Below are 18,383 nucleotides of genomic sequence, written 5' to 3'. Positions count from 1 at the left end.
CATACAGAGAGAGGGGACAGAGAGAAGAGTGAGATATGGGAAAATAAGAGAGATTTCGGAGAGAGGACAGACAGACGAGTGAAATAAGAGCGATAAGGAGAGAAAGACACATCGAGAGAGGACAGAGGAAGGGCTGAGATATGAGGTAATAAGATAGATACGGACTGAGAGATACAGAGAGATGAGTGAGATACGGGGAAATAAGACATGCGGAGTGAGAGATACGACGAGAGAGGACAGAGAGACAAGTGACATACGGGGAAATAAGAGAGATACGAACTGAGAGATACGAAGAAAGACAAGTGTGAGATACGAGGGAATAACATCGATATGGAGTGATACGGAGAAATAAGAGAGACATGGAATGAGAGATACATAGAGAGAGGACAGAGGGACAATTCAGATACGGGGAAATAGAGATACTGTACAGAGTGAGAAATACAGAAAGACAGAAAGAGAGGACAGAGAGACAAGTGAGATATGCAGGAAATAAGAGCGAGATGGAGTGAAAAATACAGAGAGAGAGGACAGAGAGACGATTGACATACGGGGAAATAGAGATACGGAGGGAGACATACAGAGGAAGAGGACAGAGAGACAAGTGAGATACGGGGAAGAAGGATACGGAGGGAGAGATACAGAGAGTGGACAGAGAGACGATTGAGATACAAGGAAGCAGATTAAGGGAGTGAGAGATACAGAGAGAGAGGACAGAGAGACGAGTGAGATATGTGCAAATAAGAGCGATACGGAGTGAGAAACACAAAACAAGAGGAGAGAGAGATGAGTGAGATACGGGGATATGAGCGATACGGAGAGAGAGGACAAAGAGACGAATGAGACACAGGGAAATAAGAGCGGTATGGAGTGAGAGATACAGAGAGACCGGACAGAGAGATGAGTGAGCCAGAGACAACAACAACAAAAAAATACACATGGTGCAAGAAGAGAAAAGTGGACGGCTAAAATAAAGCTTTCAATCCAGAATGGACAGACTCATTTATGTTCATTCTTCCCGCTGGAAGCATAAAAGAAGTTTGTCTCATATGCTCAGGGACCGTGGCACTCATAAAAAGTGGCAATGTGACACAGCATTATGAGACAAAGCACAAAGTTTTGGAGCAAACATATTCAAGTCTGAACTCAGGTTACAGCAAAAATAAGCAGTCTTAGAGCCCAATATGTTAGCACGTTACAATCCCCGCGCTGTGTGCCAGTGAGATAGTGCTGTAGATTCCCCCAAAAATGAATCTTTTTGGCTGCTTCTATGTATTTTTACACTTTGTATCCTGGCATATCAGATTTTTCCGCCGGGAGAAGCTGGACGAAGTCGCCGGGGAGAGGGAAGTCTGGGCTTCCCTGCTTAGGCTGCTGCCCCCAAAACCTGACCTCCAGTAAGCTGAAGAAGATTGATTGATGGATAAATTGGAGGCTAATTAGTTAGCTCGAAAGCATGCCATGTAGCCGTAGTCATCTCTTACGTCCCTGCAGTGATCCCGTAGCCTGCGCATTAGCAATGTGATGTAAAGAAAGAATAATAGGAGTGTAAAGAGGAAACGAGGGACGACTGTATAGCAACAATAGTAACATTAGGGAAAGGCTTCTTGAGACGTCATCTGTACTTCTGTGAAGAAGGTGTCGGACGTTTCGCTCCACATCTGAAGAGCTTCGTCCGTTAGTGTAAGGAACCAATAGAAGGAGGGCCTTGGCACACCAATTCCGCCCACTCTTCTTGTATTTAAGGCCTAGGCTACCAGCACTTGTTAGTTCGCTGACGAAGCTCTTCGGATGAGGCGCGAAACGTCCGACACCTTCTTCACAGAAGTACAGATGACGTCTCAAGAAGCCTTTTCCTCGTTGGACAACTCCTGTACGACTGAGAGCCTACACAGACAAATAGTAACATTAGCTTGATGAGCTCAGTTCAGAACCACTCAATGGACCAGCTTAACAAAACCTTTCCAGAACTGGCCCAGTGTCCCTCAGCTGCCTTAAGTTACTTTGGGGCTGTGAATAATTCCTTCAAATTTAAAGCGTCTACATTATCGTCATCGTTTTCCAGGGGACACGACGCAGTTCCACACTAACGTTGACGCTGACAGAGCCTTAATGCTGTCACTGCTGACTGTTCCTGCAAGTTAATGCTGTGTGACCGCCACCATGCAGCCATCTGATCGATGTCAATGCGCTGATTGAATCTGATGTGACACAGCGAGGGACAAAAGTATTGGGACATCTCCGGGAAATCAAACCAGAAGAATGTGCGAGGGTCAAAGAACGAGGGAGAAATTTTGGACGTTTTTACCCACAGCAAGAATTTTGTATTTATCATTGTGAAAAACACTTAGCAGTGTTCATTAGTGCCACCTACAGGACTGGGGTGGAATAGTATTGACAGCAACTTGACTGTATAGACTGGATAGATCATAATCTGACATTATTATTCAGCCTTGGCTGAGGTCTTTGCTCTATTCAGTGCTCTTTTTATCAAATTATTTATTGACTAAGAGCTGTGTGTCCCAGTACTTCTGTCTGTGTAATTTTTTTTCTGGTGGCGTTCCCACTGTTGGTCTTCACAACTGGAGTGACAGCTTCTATTATTTTTCCCATTTTATCCCTGGCTGCCTTGCTCCTTTATGTGTCTGTGTGCCACCATCTGCTCTCTAGATTCCTACCCTTGAGAAAGAAAAGGAAGAGAAAGGTGGTAACTGTATACAAGAGGAAGGGGGAAATCCAGCAATTGGCACTGTTTTTATTCCCTTTCAATATAGATTTCATATTTAATACAGAACAGGAATAAGTTCTCTCTCTCTCTAATTGTTTTATTTTTCGGTCTAGTTTGTCAATCAACAGCTCATCGGGTGTGGCTGGTAAATACTGTGTGTCAATGCTTTCATTTGCTTAGGGGCATTTACTGATTGAGCCGTATGAACTCTGCCTAGAAACAAGCAAACGTGATGTGTTCAGGGAAATAAGTAAATAATTGGCTTGATCTATGATGCTATATGACTTTATAATGACTCACAAGTGATTTTTGTTGTAACATTGCCATCAGGTGTTAAATAGAGCACATCAGAGAGTTTTTCTGCTAAGTGGTCCTATAAAACCAACACAGACTGCAATGTCAGCAGATGTAAAAAGAAGGATGGAAGCTAGAAGGAGAGGAGAATAGGAAGGAGGCAAATTGAAAAGGATGCTTGAGGCAAAAGGAGGAAGGTGACAGATGTAAGAAGTCCTCACAGGGTGTCCTTTTCACCCCCTACTGGCTTGTCAGTGTGTTTGCATTTCATCATATAGCTTGCACACTCTTGCAGGTTTCTGCAGGACGACAAGAATATTAAAAGAGTTCCTAGCAAGGTGCCAAACTGAGAGGACTCCACTGATACTAGAGAACAGACGACGTTTAAATTACTTCACAACACAATTGAGTTATTCTTTTTAAACGCTTGAGTGCTCTGATGGAGTCTCCGTTAAGCTACTTCTCTTCTCAATGTCAATGTCTACATCAGTGGCTGGCCGTGCATTGGTACCTAGGCCTTCAGTGGGTGTCCTGGTGCCAAGTGCACATGTGGCCCCCACATGCTTGAACATGGTGTTCATTATGGACAATCTGTGATGAGCGCAGAAGTCCAATAACAAAACACTGCTCGGGTTCAGATCAGGGAGCTAATCAAACCTTTCCAGGTCTCACTGTCACTGCCAAAATGAGCGTTGAAGTCCCCCAGCAGAAGCAAGGGAATCCCCTGAGGGAGCACTCTCCAGTACTCCCTCTAAGGACTCCAAAAAAGGCTGCTATTCAGAAGTGCTATTTGGCGCATAAGCGCAAACAACAGTCAGGACCCATCCTTCCACTGAAGGCGGAGGGAAACTACCCTCTCGTTCACCGGGTTAAACTCCAACGTACAGGCCCTGAGCCGGGGGACAGCAAGAATTGCCACACCCACCCATCGCCTCTCACGGCTGGCAACACCAGAGTGGATTCAAAATGCATTCATTTAATAGATTGTTACATTGTTAAAATGGCATTTAATTTGGGAGACAGTGCTTATGACATGTAAGGACTTGAAAATTTCAAGCCTATGACTTCGGTCTTGACTCGACCTGTCTTGTCTTGATTTGAGACTTGACTCAAGACTTGAGATGAAAGACTTTAGACTTACCTGACACTTGCCGAACACTGACTTGCTCCCACCTCTGGTGTATAGGAACAAACTACTGCAGCAACAATAAATGAAAAGTTTTTAACAAAGTTAAAATTAATACTACCAAATACAGTGGTACCTCAGTTTTCCTTATTAATTTTTTGGAAAAGGTCTGATGAAAACCGAAACGTACGAAGACCCAATTTTTCCCATAAGTAATCATGTACTGTAAATCCAATTAATCCGTTGCAGACACCCAAAAATATCAACAAAAAATTTATTTTTTCTGGGATATTTATAGTTTTACATGCAGAAAACAATGTATAATAATTATTAATGATGAATGGATGGAACTTACTGTTGATGCTGATTTTCTGTACATCCTGGCAAGATAGAATTCAATAGTGTTTCTCACCTTCCTTATCAAAGTACTGGCACTCGTAACTTTCATTGGCCCCATGGCAGATTATTTTAGTGAGTCAGCAATGCATACAGTGCTTGGTTTGGGCAATCGATTTTACGAAACAAAACAGTTTGTTACATGCAATATTGTATCATATATTGTATAAAAATATTGTATAAAACCCAACAATGTATGAAAACTGAGGCAAATTTTTTGTGAAAATTTTTGACAAAAGCTAAATCATATGAAAACGGGGGCGTACGAAAACCGAGGTTTAACAGTACTTAAAAATATGCCAACTTCTTTAAACTGCACACGAGTTGAGATTGACAAAAGCACCTCTGCTGATTGCATCCAAGTAGTGCGCTCCGTTTTGCCTCAAATGCTCCAAGACCCGATTAATCAATTCCGCATACTGTAGTCAACCACATTTTTAGCTCTCAGTTGATCAATAATTTAATTATTATTCCCCATCCTTGGTTGTCGTATAACAGTGTTGTCATGTAACCGCCCCCTAAGGGATCAGTGGGTTCATTAGCTAAATAAAATGTGATGTGCAAAATGCAACACACGTGGTGGAGTGTGTTTTGCCTATGAAAATGTGATGAATAGCTGGAGGCAAAGTGTCGGAAGTCCTTTGTGTTATGTGAATTGTGTCCTGGTGTGATGGAAGCAGGTCCACCGCCATCCTGACCGACTGATAGTGCCGTCTCTATTCTCTGTCAGCTCTCTTCAGACTTAATAAATCCACATTCATTCCCTGACCTTGACTGGGGCAAACGCCTTTCATGGCCTGCGCTTATTTCCATAAGTGACTGTAAAGAGGAAATATGACGGGGATTTATCCTCACTTGCCGGGCTGCATCACAAAGGAGCCTCTTGCCAACACAAAGCTTTGTGTGGCTCAGCGCAAACAAGTAGAGTAGCGCCACCAGGATGTTGATTTCTTCTTTCTTTCTTCACGCTCCTCGTCTTCATGGCGGAGGAGCTGAAGGACGCTTGATGAGCTCTGAGGTTTAATGGAGTGAAGCTAATGTTCCCCTGAAGCCTCCACCGCTTAAACAAGCAACTCTTTTAAAAAGGAGCACCACTTTAAAAGGAACTTTTAGCCTCCAGCATGCCAATGACTGCCATGCTGACGTTGATGTTAGTGCTTAACTTCCACATCCTGGTTCTTTACACTAATGCTATTCTTATGCTTTTCTCTACATATGATGGGAGTTGAACACCCTTCTCATCATCACCTGCCTGTTTCTTTATCATTACAATGCCAAATTAGACTTGACATCAACAGAATTCCAGAAAAGTCCTTAAAACCTGACTGCCTTCCATTGTCCCGTTTGTGTCAGTAAGTGCAGACTGCTGCCCCCTGCCGGCTGAGTAGACCCAGCATACTATAGATATTGTGCTTTCACACAGCGACACATCATCGGGTAATTAACTAAGTGATGAGTCATCATGTGGTGTGACTATTGGCAACAATTGCAACAGGCCGGGGGAAGTGAGCATCATTTGTTAAATTTCACACCCCGGTGGAATACCCTTCCTCACAGGTGGCATCCCGCCTCTTTTATGGCTCAGATATCGCCTAAGGCAGAAAATTGCAAGGTCGACTTCGTCCCTCCCACTCTGTGTTGGTGCCATTTATACAGAACAGATACACAGAAAAAGTCATATGTCGGTGTCTCATTTGGCCCACTTCCGTACTTGGGCTTAGTCTTTTGAGTGCATAAGTGAGAAGTACAGCAAAATGAAAATGAACACTCAAAATATTGAGTGTGCAGTGATTGACACTTAACACCCTCAATTATCTAACCTTTTTGGCTACGTAGCGGACATGTCCACTTCAGCGTAGTCACTACGCCAACCCTTCTCACGGTGCCTGGATTAGTTTATAGTTTTTTGGCTAGGGTTATTTCTTCGCTGAGACGCTCCTCAGTTCGTGCCAATTTGTTTCTTTTGTTTTGGCGGACTTTTGTGGAAGTGAAAAAACAGAAATGATGTACTAAAAAAAGCCGACCAATCACAGCTTTGCAGAAGTTTTTTGGAGGTGCATGTCAAGCTCCACTGAAGAGTTTGGAGGGGGAGGAGCCAGCGAAGGCAGCTTACATGGGCGCTGTGACTCTGGAGCATAATGCAAACTTAACTCAGGTGTTTGCAATTTACTATTAAAAACAGAGAAGAAGAAGTGTACAACAGCAGCACTACATTGTCACTCAGGAACTAAGTACACAATGTTCACAGTATACCTAAGTTATATTTACCGGTGAAAGTATTCCATTTGAGATGGAGCCATAGTGTTTCTTTGCAAAGTGACATTGCCAACTAGTGGCCTGGCATGCACATTGTTATATGCACTGTTACACAGTTACTGTTACAGAGAACGTTTGACAACGTTGTCGTCTTAAGCGCACTTCTTCCGCATCAGGGTGTTGAGCAAACAGCTTTGAGCCCCCACAACAGGAGGCTGCCGCCGCTCACCTCAGGCGGAGAGTAAAGCAACGTTACACCATTAAAGCCCAAATGGAAACAAGCGAGCGGAACTCTGTAAAGAAGTGTGAACGGTCGCCAGTGTGCCAAATGAGCTATTATCTGTCATTATCTTGGGATTAAAGTCATTTGGTCTTGTCGGGGGTTATCTGTCAGGGGGACGGATGGTGTGGAGATGGAATGCAAAGAGAAAGTGAGATCACACGGGAAGATGACAGCAGCTCTTAGCTTTTTATGTGTGTGCGTGTGCGTGTGCATGTGTGTGTGAGTAACGTCTTAGAGGATCTAAAGCTTTTCATTCTGCAGCACATGAATAAATGACACATCCGAACCACTCTGCTATGATAATGTATTTATAACATCATTTTCTAATGTTTTTTTGTACACTGCAAGAACACTATTGATTGGCATACAAATGACATATGAGTTCATAGTAGTATGTTTTTTTCTGAGCGTGTGGTTTCGGCACGAGGGTGATGACGTGGTGGTCCACACAGCAACAAGCTTGCTAGCTCAGTATGTTCACGCTCTGGAATTATTTCCAGGTTTCGCCTTCAATTGTAAATATGTAATTTACAATGATTGCAAAGCACTGTGAGGGGGAAGTAAGGTATCTTCTTTAATACTACTAATATCACACTAAGTCCCACACAGCTAGGGTACTGTGTCGCCAATAATAAGCGACGGGAGACGTGCTGAATGAGCTCAGTTTCTAATTTCACTGATTGTATTAGTCGTTTCAGCGTTTCATACTTTGCACTTTACTTTGTTCTTATGCAGATGTTTGTGCCACATAGAAATGTGCAGCTTTCCAAATTATATAGTTAGAAGCATTATTTAATCATATTCTTATTTGCCAATTAATTAAGACTAACTGATAGTAGGAGAACATGTTATTTTCGTGATGATTTTTTATGACTATTTTGTTTAGACAGAATTTTTTTTAATAAATAAGGCACGTTTTCTATAACATGCATATTACTGCATGTTGCAGTATTTGTCTTATTTTGCACAAACTGTGTTTATTTGTGAAGCGCATCCTTTGGCATCACATTAAAAGAAGCATAATGTGTTCTTTAATTACACGACATTAGTTTGAGGGAAGAGCTGCTCCCTATTCGGTTGATATCGGTATCGGAACAATATCAGTACATTAGATATTGGTAAGAAAGCCAATATCTAATTTTGAAGGCTACTGAAGTTATTTGAAATGTAAAAGTCTCATATGTCAGAGCAGGAATTCTATCGCTTTTGAATGAATGCTGTCTAATACAAGGTGCTTGACTTTTCTGAGGTCAAAGGTCATGCTAGTGTCCCTTGTCAAAAGTGTGAAAATATTTCTTATTTCCATTTTGAGGGGCCATTGCGGCAAGACAGAGCAAGACCCCTGTGCATTTTGAAGTTCCAAAGTAAAAGCATTAACGTCTACATGGCCTATAACCCCAGCGTGGAGCTTGTCTCTCTGTGCGGAAACATAAAAGAAAAAAGACACTCAGACAAGCGTGACGTGGATGTTGTCTGAATCTCTGAAGAGGGAATTGTTGGATGGAAGGTTCAAGAAGTCATTGGCCTTTCTCCAGTATAGTCTGCATCAGGGGATCCAAAGCGCTACCTGGGGGCCATTTTCAGCCTGCAGCTCGTTTTTTATTGGCTCTCAGCGTATTGTAAAAATAAAATTCATGAATAAATGAATGAATAAAATGAGCACCTTTAAAGTACAACATGCATCATCACGACCCCCTAATCTATATTTTCTGTTCTATTTGAGAATTGTATTTTTGGAAAATCACCTGTGAGCAGTTTGCTGTTTTTTTATGTTTCATGAAAGAAATCATTAAAGCTGTTTACACAAAAGCTTAGCATTTTTATGTGTTGCATTTTTTCCCTTTCGGATCCCAAAATGAACCCAACCGTACTTTAAAATGTACCCAACAGTTGTTATGGCATACTATTACACCCCCAGTTTGTAACTTTTGTCCATTGTTGTCTTCTTCTGACTTCTATTCACTGTCACCAACTCATCAGTAAGAAAAGTAACTATTGAGATTACCTACTACCTGGAAGTCACTGGATGACATCACTGACTAATTTGAATATTATTTGCATATGATGTTATAACAGAGGTTGTAGGAAACAAGCATAACATTGTAGGAGAGACAAAAAAGTGAGTAAAACACCTTAATTATGTTTAGAACTACATATAAACTTTGTTCTTGGTTTGTTCATTTGAAATCAACCATCACTATCTAAGCCAGCGCCTCTCAAAGTCTAGATAGCACAATAATTACATCCGGACTTGCCTCCAGCCTCCACCCTTTATATTGCATTGAGTGCTACTTGTTTAATTTATCACACAACATCCACTCATCACATGTTCTGACACACTGGATTGACTGAGTACGAATGAGGCTTGAGTGCAATGAGTAGAAATTTAATCAAGATTAAGAAACATTTACGTTTTAGATCTCACTCTGTAAATGACAAGATCCACCCTGGTGGTATGTGTGATTCATTTGCACGAAGGCGTGTAGTAGAGCCCCACTATGTGCTTAGTGCGCCGCGGGAGCTGACCGCTTGTGACTGCTTTAGGGCGGACCTCTCAGCAGCACTCACTGCTGCTCAGTGAGAACAGAAATTGCCAAACAATACAGGCTTTCACTTTTCAGTCGCCAAGAGGGTTTGGAAAGTCACCAGATTTTGCAAGAAAATCACCACATTGGCAACACTTCTTCTATTGTTCTTTGTAAATAAACTTTGTGCCACCTACTATTAATTTTCTAGTTCAAATGCTTACAATTTTTGCCTATATTTTATGAAACCTAGCCTCGCTCCTTGTGCTTCACCTGAGCTGCTGAAACAAGCACATAAAAACCTGCTTTAATTACTGCCACCTCTGTGTAGGAGGTGGCAGGAGTGAGAGCTGCAGCTAGGACTGGCCCACTGGCTTATCTTCTCACACTGCTCTGCTTTATGGGCCGTGCATGATGAGTGTACTGCTGCCTCAACCACACCAGCTCTAAAACACAACAGCCTGGATGTGTAATCCATAACCTTGATACATGGATCACTGTGGATATACTGTATTATACTATACTATACTATACTCTGGTGTCATCAACATCCAATCATACCACCATGTAGGACAGGGGTGTCCAAACCTTTTCCTGCATGGGCCGCGTACATCAAAATTAAAGGATGTGGGGGCCACTTTAAAATACATTTTGTACAATAAAGAAGCTAAAACCAATGCAACGTGTCATACCTGTCAACATTTACATTTCAAAATAAGGGTGTGGAAATGTGGTTTTCCACCAGAATTTCCACCAGCACCCTCCCCTGTGTTTGGGGTGTGGGGGGTTAAGATCTGACTGCCTACTTTTTTTTTATTATTATTAAAATACGACAAAAATACTTAAACTACTAAAACAGGAGGGAAAGAAGAGCAAAATACAGGAGTGTATGTTAAACTATCACAACAAAACATCCACACATATCTTTGTGTTTTATGTGATAAAGCTAATTAGTGTAATGTCTTATTTATTACATTAATAATTCATTTTACAATATGCTGAGGGCCAATAAAAAACGAGCTGTGTGCTGAAAATGGCCCTTGTGCACTCATGATGTATTCATCAATGAATGAGTCAATGAGAGGTTGCCAGGTTGGAGTAGTTGTCCTACTATGATGAGCCATGAAGCTCCAGGAACAGTTGCATGCTTCCAACACTTTTCGGAAGGCATTTTTGTGTCCCCATTGCACAAAGCAATTCCATAAAGGCATGTTCGGAGGGGTTTGGTGTCGAAGATTTACATCAGGACCAACATCAGTGACCTGTGAACTGACCAATGGACAAAAGTTTCGCTCCAGCATTTTGTGGTACGTAGTCTCAGGAGCGTGGAAGATATTTTAGCTGCAAACACGCCACATTTTCGACACTTTTCACCTTCCTGTCCCAATACTTCGACCCACGCGCGGTTTCTAAGCTCCACGATGGAGCGCTTAGCAGCCAGGAGCTATCAAACCAAATTAATCCCCGCAGAGTTCCTCACTTGCTTGCATTTGTCACCTCAAGCAGAGATGAAGAAACGTTTTGTCTTTGCTGCCCCCAAGCGGCGGAGAAACCAACATTTGCCCCGCCTCCTTCTCCCCGTATAAGAAGAAGAAAAAAAACGTGTGTTGTTTCCTCAGAGAGAATGACAAAAAATCTTCTAACGAGATGAAACAGATGGAGCATCACTAGAAGGAGACTGGCGACACAGGAGGAGGAAGAGGAGGAGGAGAAGAAGAGCACTGCTGCAGCTCTTTGTCGTCTTTTTGCCTTCATCTGCTTAAGTTTTCTTGTTTGTTTCCTACATCATATTTCACCATGCCTGCCTGTGCTCCTTGATTTGACCTCTTCACCCCCCGTGTGGATGACTCACTGGTTTAAGAAGAAGATGATGATGAAGAGTAGACAGCTTTCACTTCTATCAGCATCTAAATGCATCATCATCATCATCTGCGATTACAGAGAAGATGAAGCAATGATCAATTTTATCTTACACATTTTTCATCCTGCAGCGCAAATATTAAAAAACACCAAAATGAACAAAAAAACGATTTTAATGCAACTTTTTTTTTTTTTGCACGAGCTGCATTTTTCTGCACGTCAAATGCGCAACTACACACACCAACAGAGATGCAGAACTCCATTTGACGTCAAAGCAGCAAAAGCTGACCCAAAAAAGCAACAGAACCGAACCTTCTCTTTCAGCTCCGCGAGTAGAGCCCCGCTGCTGGCCGCCCTAGTGCGTCTCCTCCGGGGGAGAAAAGTGCCAACAAATAGAAGAAGAAGAAAAAGAAGAAGAAGGCGACTCACCTTCACCGAGAGTCCCGCTTGAGAAAGAGACGAGCAGAACTGGAACCAAAATCCACACGGAGTCCGCATCCATGATGCAGCTGCAGAGAGTAGAGAGAGAACCTCCGTCTCTTCTTCTTCTCTCTTCCTTCAGCAAGTGGACTCGAGGACCGAGATCGGGAGGGAGAGGTTGTAGAAAGAGAGAGAGAGAGCGCTAGAGAGCGAGGGAGAAAGCGAGAGAGAGAGAGAGAGGAAGAGAGAGAGAAAATAGAAAGAGATGGTGCGAGAGAGCGATGGGAGAAAAAGATGAGAGAGAGAAAGAGAAGGGGATGAGAATGAGGAATGGGTACCACAAAGGAGAAACAAGAAGTGGAAAAAGGAGAAGACAAAAGATGGAGAGAGAAGGCCAGACCATTTGAACCTTTAAATATTGGTTCATTTATTGATGAACATGACAATTAATTAGATAATGAACAGTCATTTCATGAGGTAAAGATTGTATGAGAGATACATTTGAATTACAGTGGAACCTTGGTTTGCATCATTAATTTGTTCCAGAAGGTCAGCCTCTAACCGAAACGGACGTTAACCAAATAAATATTTCCCATCAGAAATAATGAAAATCCAATTAATCTGTTCTACAAAGCCAAAAATGTTAACACAATTCATTTTGCACTTCTAGTTTTACATGCAGGAAACAATTCAAAATGCATATAAATATGAATGAAAGGGATAAATGAACATTTAAGGTTACTTTTACCTTCATTGAATGCATGATTCTTGACGACTGTTCCCAAAGACACGATGTGGCAGCGAGATCAACCATGAGTTATTTCTTGAATTCAATAGTGTTTCTCACCTCAATAACCCACAACGGAGCCAAAGAAAGTTGCAAGTGCCAGCATTTTTACAGAGAAGATGAGAAACACTCCTGAATTCAAGGAATAACTCAAGGGAAAACAGGAAGGTGGTTGTGGTTGATCTCACTGCCACATCATGTCTTTGGGAATAGTCGTGCCTTCAATGAGGTAATGAAGTTCAATGTTCATTTATCCCTTTCATTCATAATTTATATGTGTCTAAATGCATTTCCAATTGTTTTCTACATGTGAAACTCTAATTGTAAAACTGTATAAAAGTGTTTTGTGTTAACATTTTTGAGCATATATTAACCTATAGTACATTGGATTTTAGTATCTTTCATGTACAAACTGTATTAAAGAACCCCCCCCCCCCACACACACACACACACATACATCCTTCAAAGTTTCTGTATGCAACACCCCTGATTTAGAGTTTGTATTGAAAAACACATTTTTTTATCTGACACCTGAAAAAAGCAAATATTTAATAGAAATCATCATGTTTGGTTGTTGTGATTTTAATTAAAAGCACACACAATGAGATGCTCAGGGTGACCTTGGCTTGGTAGTGTTTTCTCTGCTTTGTCTTTTGTCAAGGATTCATGGAAAAGAAGAAGAGGAGAGAGCCAAGCTTGCATTCACGCTGGAATCGTCCTGTCCATGTCTGACAGAACCTCCTTTAATCCTCTTGGCTTCTCTACGGCAGGAGAACTTCTGATGTTGTAAAACTACTGGATCAGACCTGTAGTGCCTTCCTGAGGCTTCACACGCTTCTCTGTGCACAAGCTGGCCCTACTAAAATGTAGTAGTACTAAACATAAAACTAAAACAATGAAAACCTGAACCTACATACTGATGTTAGATTAAACAAAATGTTAACTGAAGTGACTGAGCTCACAGCTGGTTCCAAATCTTGACCCAGTTCTGAGCAGTTCTGCAACCAAAGGGGGTCCAAAAAAATGTTGTAAGTGGGTTGGTGTCTAACTACATTGACCTCAAATTTGGTAATCAAAATTGTCTGTATATGTAAAAACTCCCATTAATAATAAGAATAATGATACATGAAAACGCAGAGGAGTCGCCCCCGTTGGCCATCAGACAGAAAGCAGTTATTTAAAGGTAAAGTATTTTTGAAAAACACCAAAACAATATTTCACATGAAAATCCATTCAGACAGGCTGTCAAGTGCTTGCCACAGCAACTGGTGACACTCTAACACAGGGGTAGGGAACCTATAGCTCGGGAGCCAGATGTGGCTCTTTTGATGCCTGCATCTGGCTCTCAAACATGTCTTAAAACGATAAAAATGTATTTTTGTTTTTTTGTTCGCTGACCTTTTAATGTACATTACAGAAATCACAGTGTTAAAAATAACACTCAAAATATAAAACTTTGTTATGCATTTTAGTCCATCCATCCATTTTCTACCACAATGCGGGTGGCCAGAGCCAGTGCCAGCTGTCCTTCCAATATTTTCCGGGTCAAACACCAAAATTCGATTATCACTGGATAATGCGGTAGCCTATTCGCGGTAGCCTATTCGCATGAACTTCCCTTCCTTAAATCAAATAGTCAGATCGCTAATTCTGGAAAAAGAAAAAGATACGGAGTACGGTGCAAAAGCACGCAGCACCAGAAGTCGCATTAATGGTAAGAAGTAATTTATTTATTATTGGATTGCTTCAGTGTAACAATGTTAATAAAAAGAATAACTTTAGAGGTCCTCCTTAAAAATGCCCACATTTACTTGTACTCAATGTTAAAAAATATTATATGGCTCTCAAGGAAATCCATTTTAAAATATGTGGCTTTTATGGCTCTCTTAGCCAAAAAGGTTCCCGACCCCTGCTCTAACACCTAACCGTCATACCATTTTAGCCAATAAAAGGCCTGAAGAAAGTCAAGTCCGGAAAAAACAACGTTGGATGGTGGACAAAACGAATCATACGTGTGCTTTATTCTTTTTTTTATGGCATATTTCACCTCGGCTGAAGTTTTTTGTGACCTAAAACACAATTTTTGGACAAAATGTGGAAAACTATGTTCAACGAAAACCCACACCGACCATCCATCAATCCAGCCATTCATCCATCTTCTATGGCGCTTATCCTCACTAGGGTCGCGGGTATGCTGGAGCCTATCCCAGCTGACTTCAGGCGAGAGGCGGGGTACACCCTGGACTGGTTGCCAGCCAATCGCAAATCACATATAGACAAACATTCACACTCACACATACCTATGGCCACACTGACTGGACACCCCTAAATATGAACAAAAATACATTTTATAGAGAATAATTATAATTGTACATGGAGAAAACAATGCAAAATAATTATATAGGAGGAATGCATGGAAATGATTGTTGATTCAGACTTCCCGTACATCCTGGTGAGATTGGATTCAATAGAGTTTCTCACCTTCTTCATCCAATTGCTGGCACTCTCAACTTTCCTTGGCCCCATGGCGAGTTATTTAGCAGTTACGCTAGACAAACAATGCATAAACAGACAGTCAGCAACACTGATAGCATGGCAATGGACACGGGACACAATGAATGGACAGACTACTAGATGGAGGAGAACTGAATCAGACAGCTTTATATTGGTCTTGGATCATCACATTGCAGAATTGTTACAGTTTGGACGAGCAATGCATGATGAAAATTCTGATTTGCAAACAGCAGCTAAATACTTTCCTTGAACAGGTCAACCTGACTGACAGCCTACTATATGTGGCGTGGGGAAACATACACGTGCAAGACTTTAACCATATATGGCAAGGCATATCTGTTCATTTTGAGAGCTGTACATTTACTCAGATTTCAGTCTGCAGAGAGCATTCTGTGTAAAACTTCCCTGGTACAGAGAAATTCATGATGTCAAACGCATAGGGTACTTTGATTTCACAAAACAATACAGTGCAGGGCCAAGACTACTTTTTAATGTGCAAAACTGTACGAAAATCGAGGCAAACATTTCCGGAACAATTTTCAACGAGAACTGAGTTATTAAAAATTGGGGTATACAAAAACCGAGGTTTGACCGTATACTGCAGGTTTTTAAAAAATAGCCTGTTAGCCCAGTCAGTTTGCATTGTCTGCAGAAAGTGACTGAGTGAGCTTCTATTATTCATACATGTATGAGAACACATTGATGCACACAGTAAGACAAGATGCTTCCTGCTTGTCCATTGATCAGAATTGATGGAGAACTTACTGGAAAACACACACACAGCATCATTTAAAGCATGTGATGACATTCGTCACACATTATCTAAATGTGGAAAAGATGCAGCTGATAAGCTAATATCTGCTTTTAAATCAAAACTAGGTTGCCTTAGCATCAAAAACCTGGTGTCTGAAGACACCCCGCCCCAAAAAAAAGCACCTTGATTGTGCCTATTTTTACCCATTAATGACTTCATCCAGGGGAACTAGCTTTTCATTCAACTTGAAAATAGCATTCCACCTCCTTCATTAACAATGTCGTCCAAAGGAACATTTTTCACCAGCATCCGATCCATCCGTTCTTGGGGAGCAGCAGCTTAATTAGGAGGAAAAAAATGGTAATTACTATCAGGCTGAGTAGGAATTTCCACTTTGCTATTCTGGACCCAGTAGAATAAAGAATTCCAGTTTTGCATTCAGAAGACATGATATAAAGTGTAATACAGTATCTGTGACTAGTGGTAGCAGCAGGTTAGCAGTGTAGAGAGTGGCCGACAGCAGCTCCTGTGTGAATGTTCACTGCATGTGTTCTCTGCTTGTTAATAAAGCGATTGAAGTGAATTGTGAGTCTCTCCTTAGTATTCTACAGTCGTCTCGAGTTGTAGCAATACAATAATGAGACAAGAGCCACCGCAGGAGCTGTCAATGCTAACGTGTGAGTCTATCTTATATTATTTTTGTCTAAAATAGCTTATTTTTAGATAGGCTCCAGCATACCCTGGCGACCTTAATGAGGATTAGGCAGCATAGAAAATGAATGAATAAATGCACAGGTGTAAAAGTTGAGCAAAATGTCAGTAAAAAGGAAAACTGCACTTTTTTGGAGTTTTGCCCATCATCCACAATCCTTAGGTAAGACATGAACATACTGTACATCTTTCTCTTTTCTGTGCAGCTCATTACTGGACGTAACGGGACACACCTATGCCATTATTAAAACACCTCCAAAAACCTCCAACAAGGTTTTATAGTTCTATATATTGTAAATGCTGGGACCATGTAGTAACAGGTACATTCATGATAACATGTAATAATGACCGTATTTTGCTGTATTTGGTCCTTTTAAGCATTACCAGAACTTCCTGGGCGCATTGATTTCACATAGCAACATAGAAACGATCGCCTACACCTAGCAGCAGCAGCAGTAGCAGCAGTAGCAGCAACTCCAATATGTAGCGCTACCTTTTGGTGGCCTGAGGCATTGAGAACGCAGCGCTAACACGCTGTGGGTGAGCGTGTGGTGTAGTCGCTAGCCGATTAGCCGTAGCATTGTTACAAAACTCATATTTTAGCAGTGCAAAGATCGATTTGGAGAGTCTGGGGGGAAATGCAATTTTTTCATCGGATATCGGGTGTATTTTCATTCGTATACATGTTTGTTAGGTAGATTACTTCTTCCTCCTTAATTTTGTATCAGATTTATACTGAGTGTTGGACCACAACGACTCAAATGAATGCTTTGAATGTTAAGTTCAACTTTAAGCCTTTCAAACTCATGAATCGGAGCTTCAGGACAAGATAAAAGATATATAGGTTATTAATTCACTTTAATATCTATCTCAGATTAAATTTAATTAAAATCTGAAATCTGTTTTTTTTTTTTACCCGGAATTACTACATGCCACATTTGTATTGTCCTATTTTCAATATGGATGCATTGATTGTAAATACAAAAACAAATAAAATATGGATAATTCAAGATTCAAGAGTTTTATTGTCATATGCACAGTAAGACAGGCAGTTATACAATGCAATTAAATTTTTATTCTGTTCATTCTCCCAAGAAAAGAAAGAAAACACAAGAAAATGAATAAGAGCAGAAGAAACATTAATACCAATAAAAGAAGAAACATTAATAACAATAAATTAAGTAACAACAGATGAGACATTAATACAAATAAATAAATAAATAGTATTATGAGTGTGTGCGTGTGTTGCGTGCGGCGTGTGTGAGTGCTTCGTTGAGAAGCCTGATGGCCTGTGGGTAAAAGCTGTTTGCCAGCCTTGTGGTCCTGGACTTCAAATTCCTGTAGCGTCTGCCTGACGGTAGGAGTGTGAATAATGAGTGTTGTGGATGTGTGCTGTCCTTGATGAGGTTGTGTGTTCTTCGTAGGACTCTAGATTTATAAATGTCTTGCAGTGAGGGGAGGGCTGCCCCAACAATGTTCTGTGAGGTCTTGATCACCCGCTGGAGTGCCTTCCTATCACGTGTTGTACAGTTACCGTACCAAACAGTGATGGAGGCGGTAAGGACACTTTCGATGGTGCATCTGTAGAAGCAACTAAGGATTTTGGTGGACATGCCAAATTTCCTCAGTCTTCTCAGGAAGTACAGTCTCCTTTGGGACTTCTTCAGAATTTGTTGGGTGTTGTGAGACCAGGTGAGGTCCTCGCTGATGTGTGTGCCAAGGAACTTGAAGG

The 18,383-nt window shown here is 41.3% G+C and overlaps 1 protein-coding gene across 2 annotated transcripts in view; it reads right to left on the bottom strand.

Annotated features, from left to right (window-relative positions):
• LOC129176998 (contactin-associated protein-like 4) overlaps nt 1-12,048 on the bottom strand; it is an 81,812-nt gene extending 69,764 nt beyond the window's left edge. For both annotated transcript variants that reach the window (XM_054767663.1, XM_054767662.1), the window contains exon 1: nt 11,895-12,048. In XM_054767663.1, coding sequence (XP_054623638.1) covers nt 11,895-11,967 — 73 coding nt within the window. In that variant the 5' untranslated portion in view covers nt 11,968-12,048. The remainder of the gene's footprint in view (nt 1-11,894) is intronic.
• Between the last annotated feature and the right edge of the window lie 6,335 nt (nt 12,049-18,383).

The sequence above is a fragment of the Dunckerocampus dactyliophorus genome, chromosome 2 (genome assembly GCF_027744805.1).
Source record: "Dunckerocampus dactyliophorus isolate RoL2022-P2 chromosome 2, RoL_Ddac_1.1, whole genome shotgun sequence".
Classification (NCBI taxonomy): domain Eukaryota; kingdom Metazoa; phylum Chordata; class Actinopteri; order Syngnathiformes; family Syngnathidae; genus Dunckerocampus; species Dunckerocampus dactyliophorus.
This window is presented reverse-complemented; position numbering and strand designations above follow the sequence as displayed.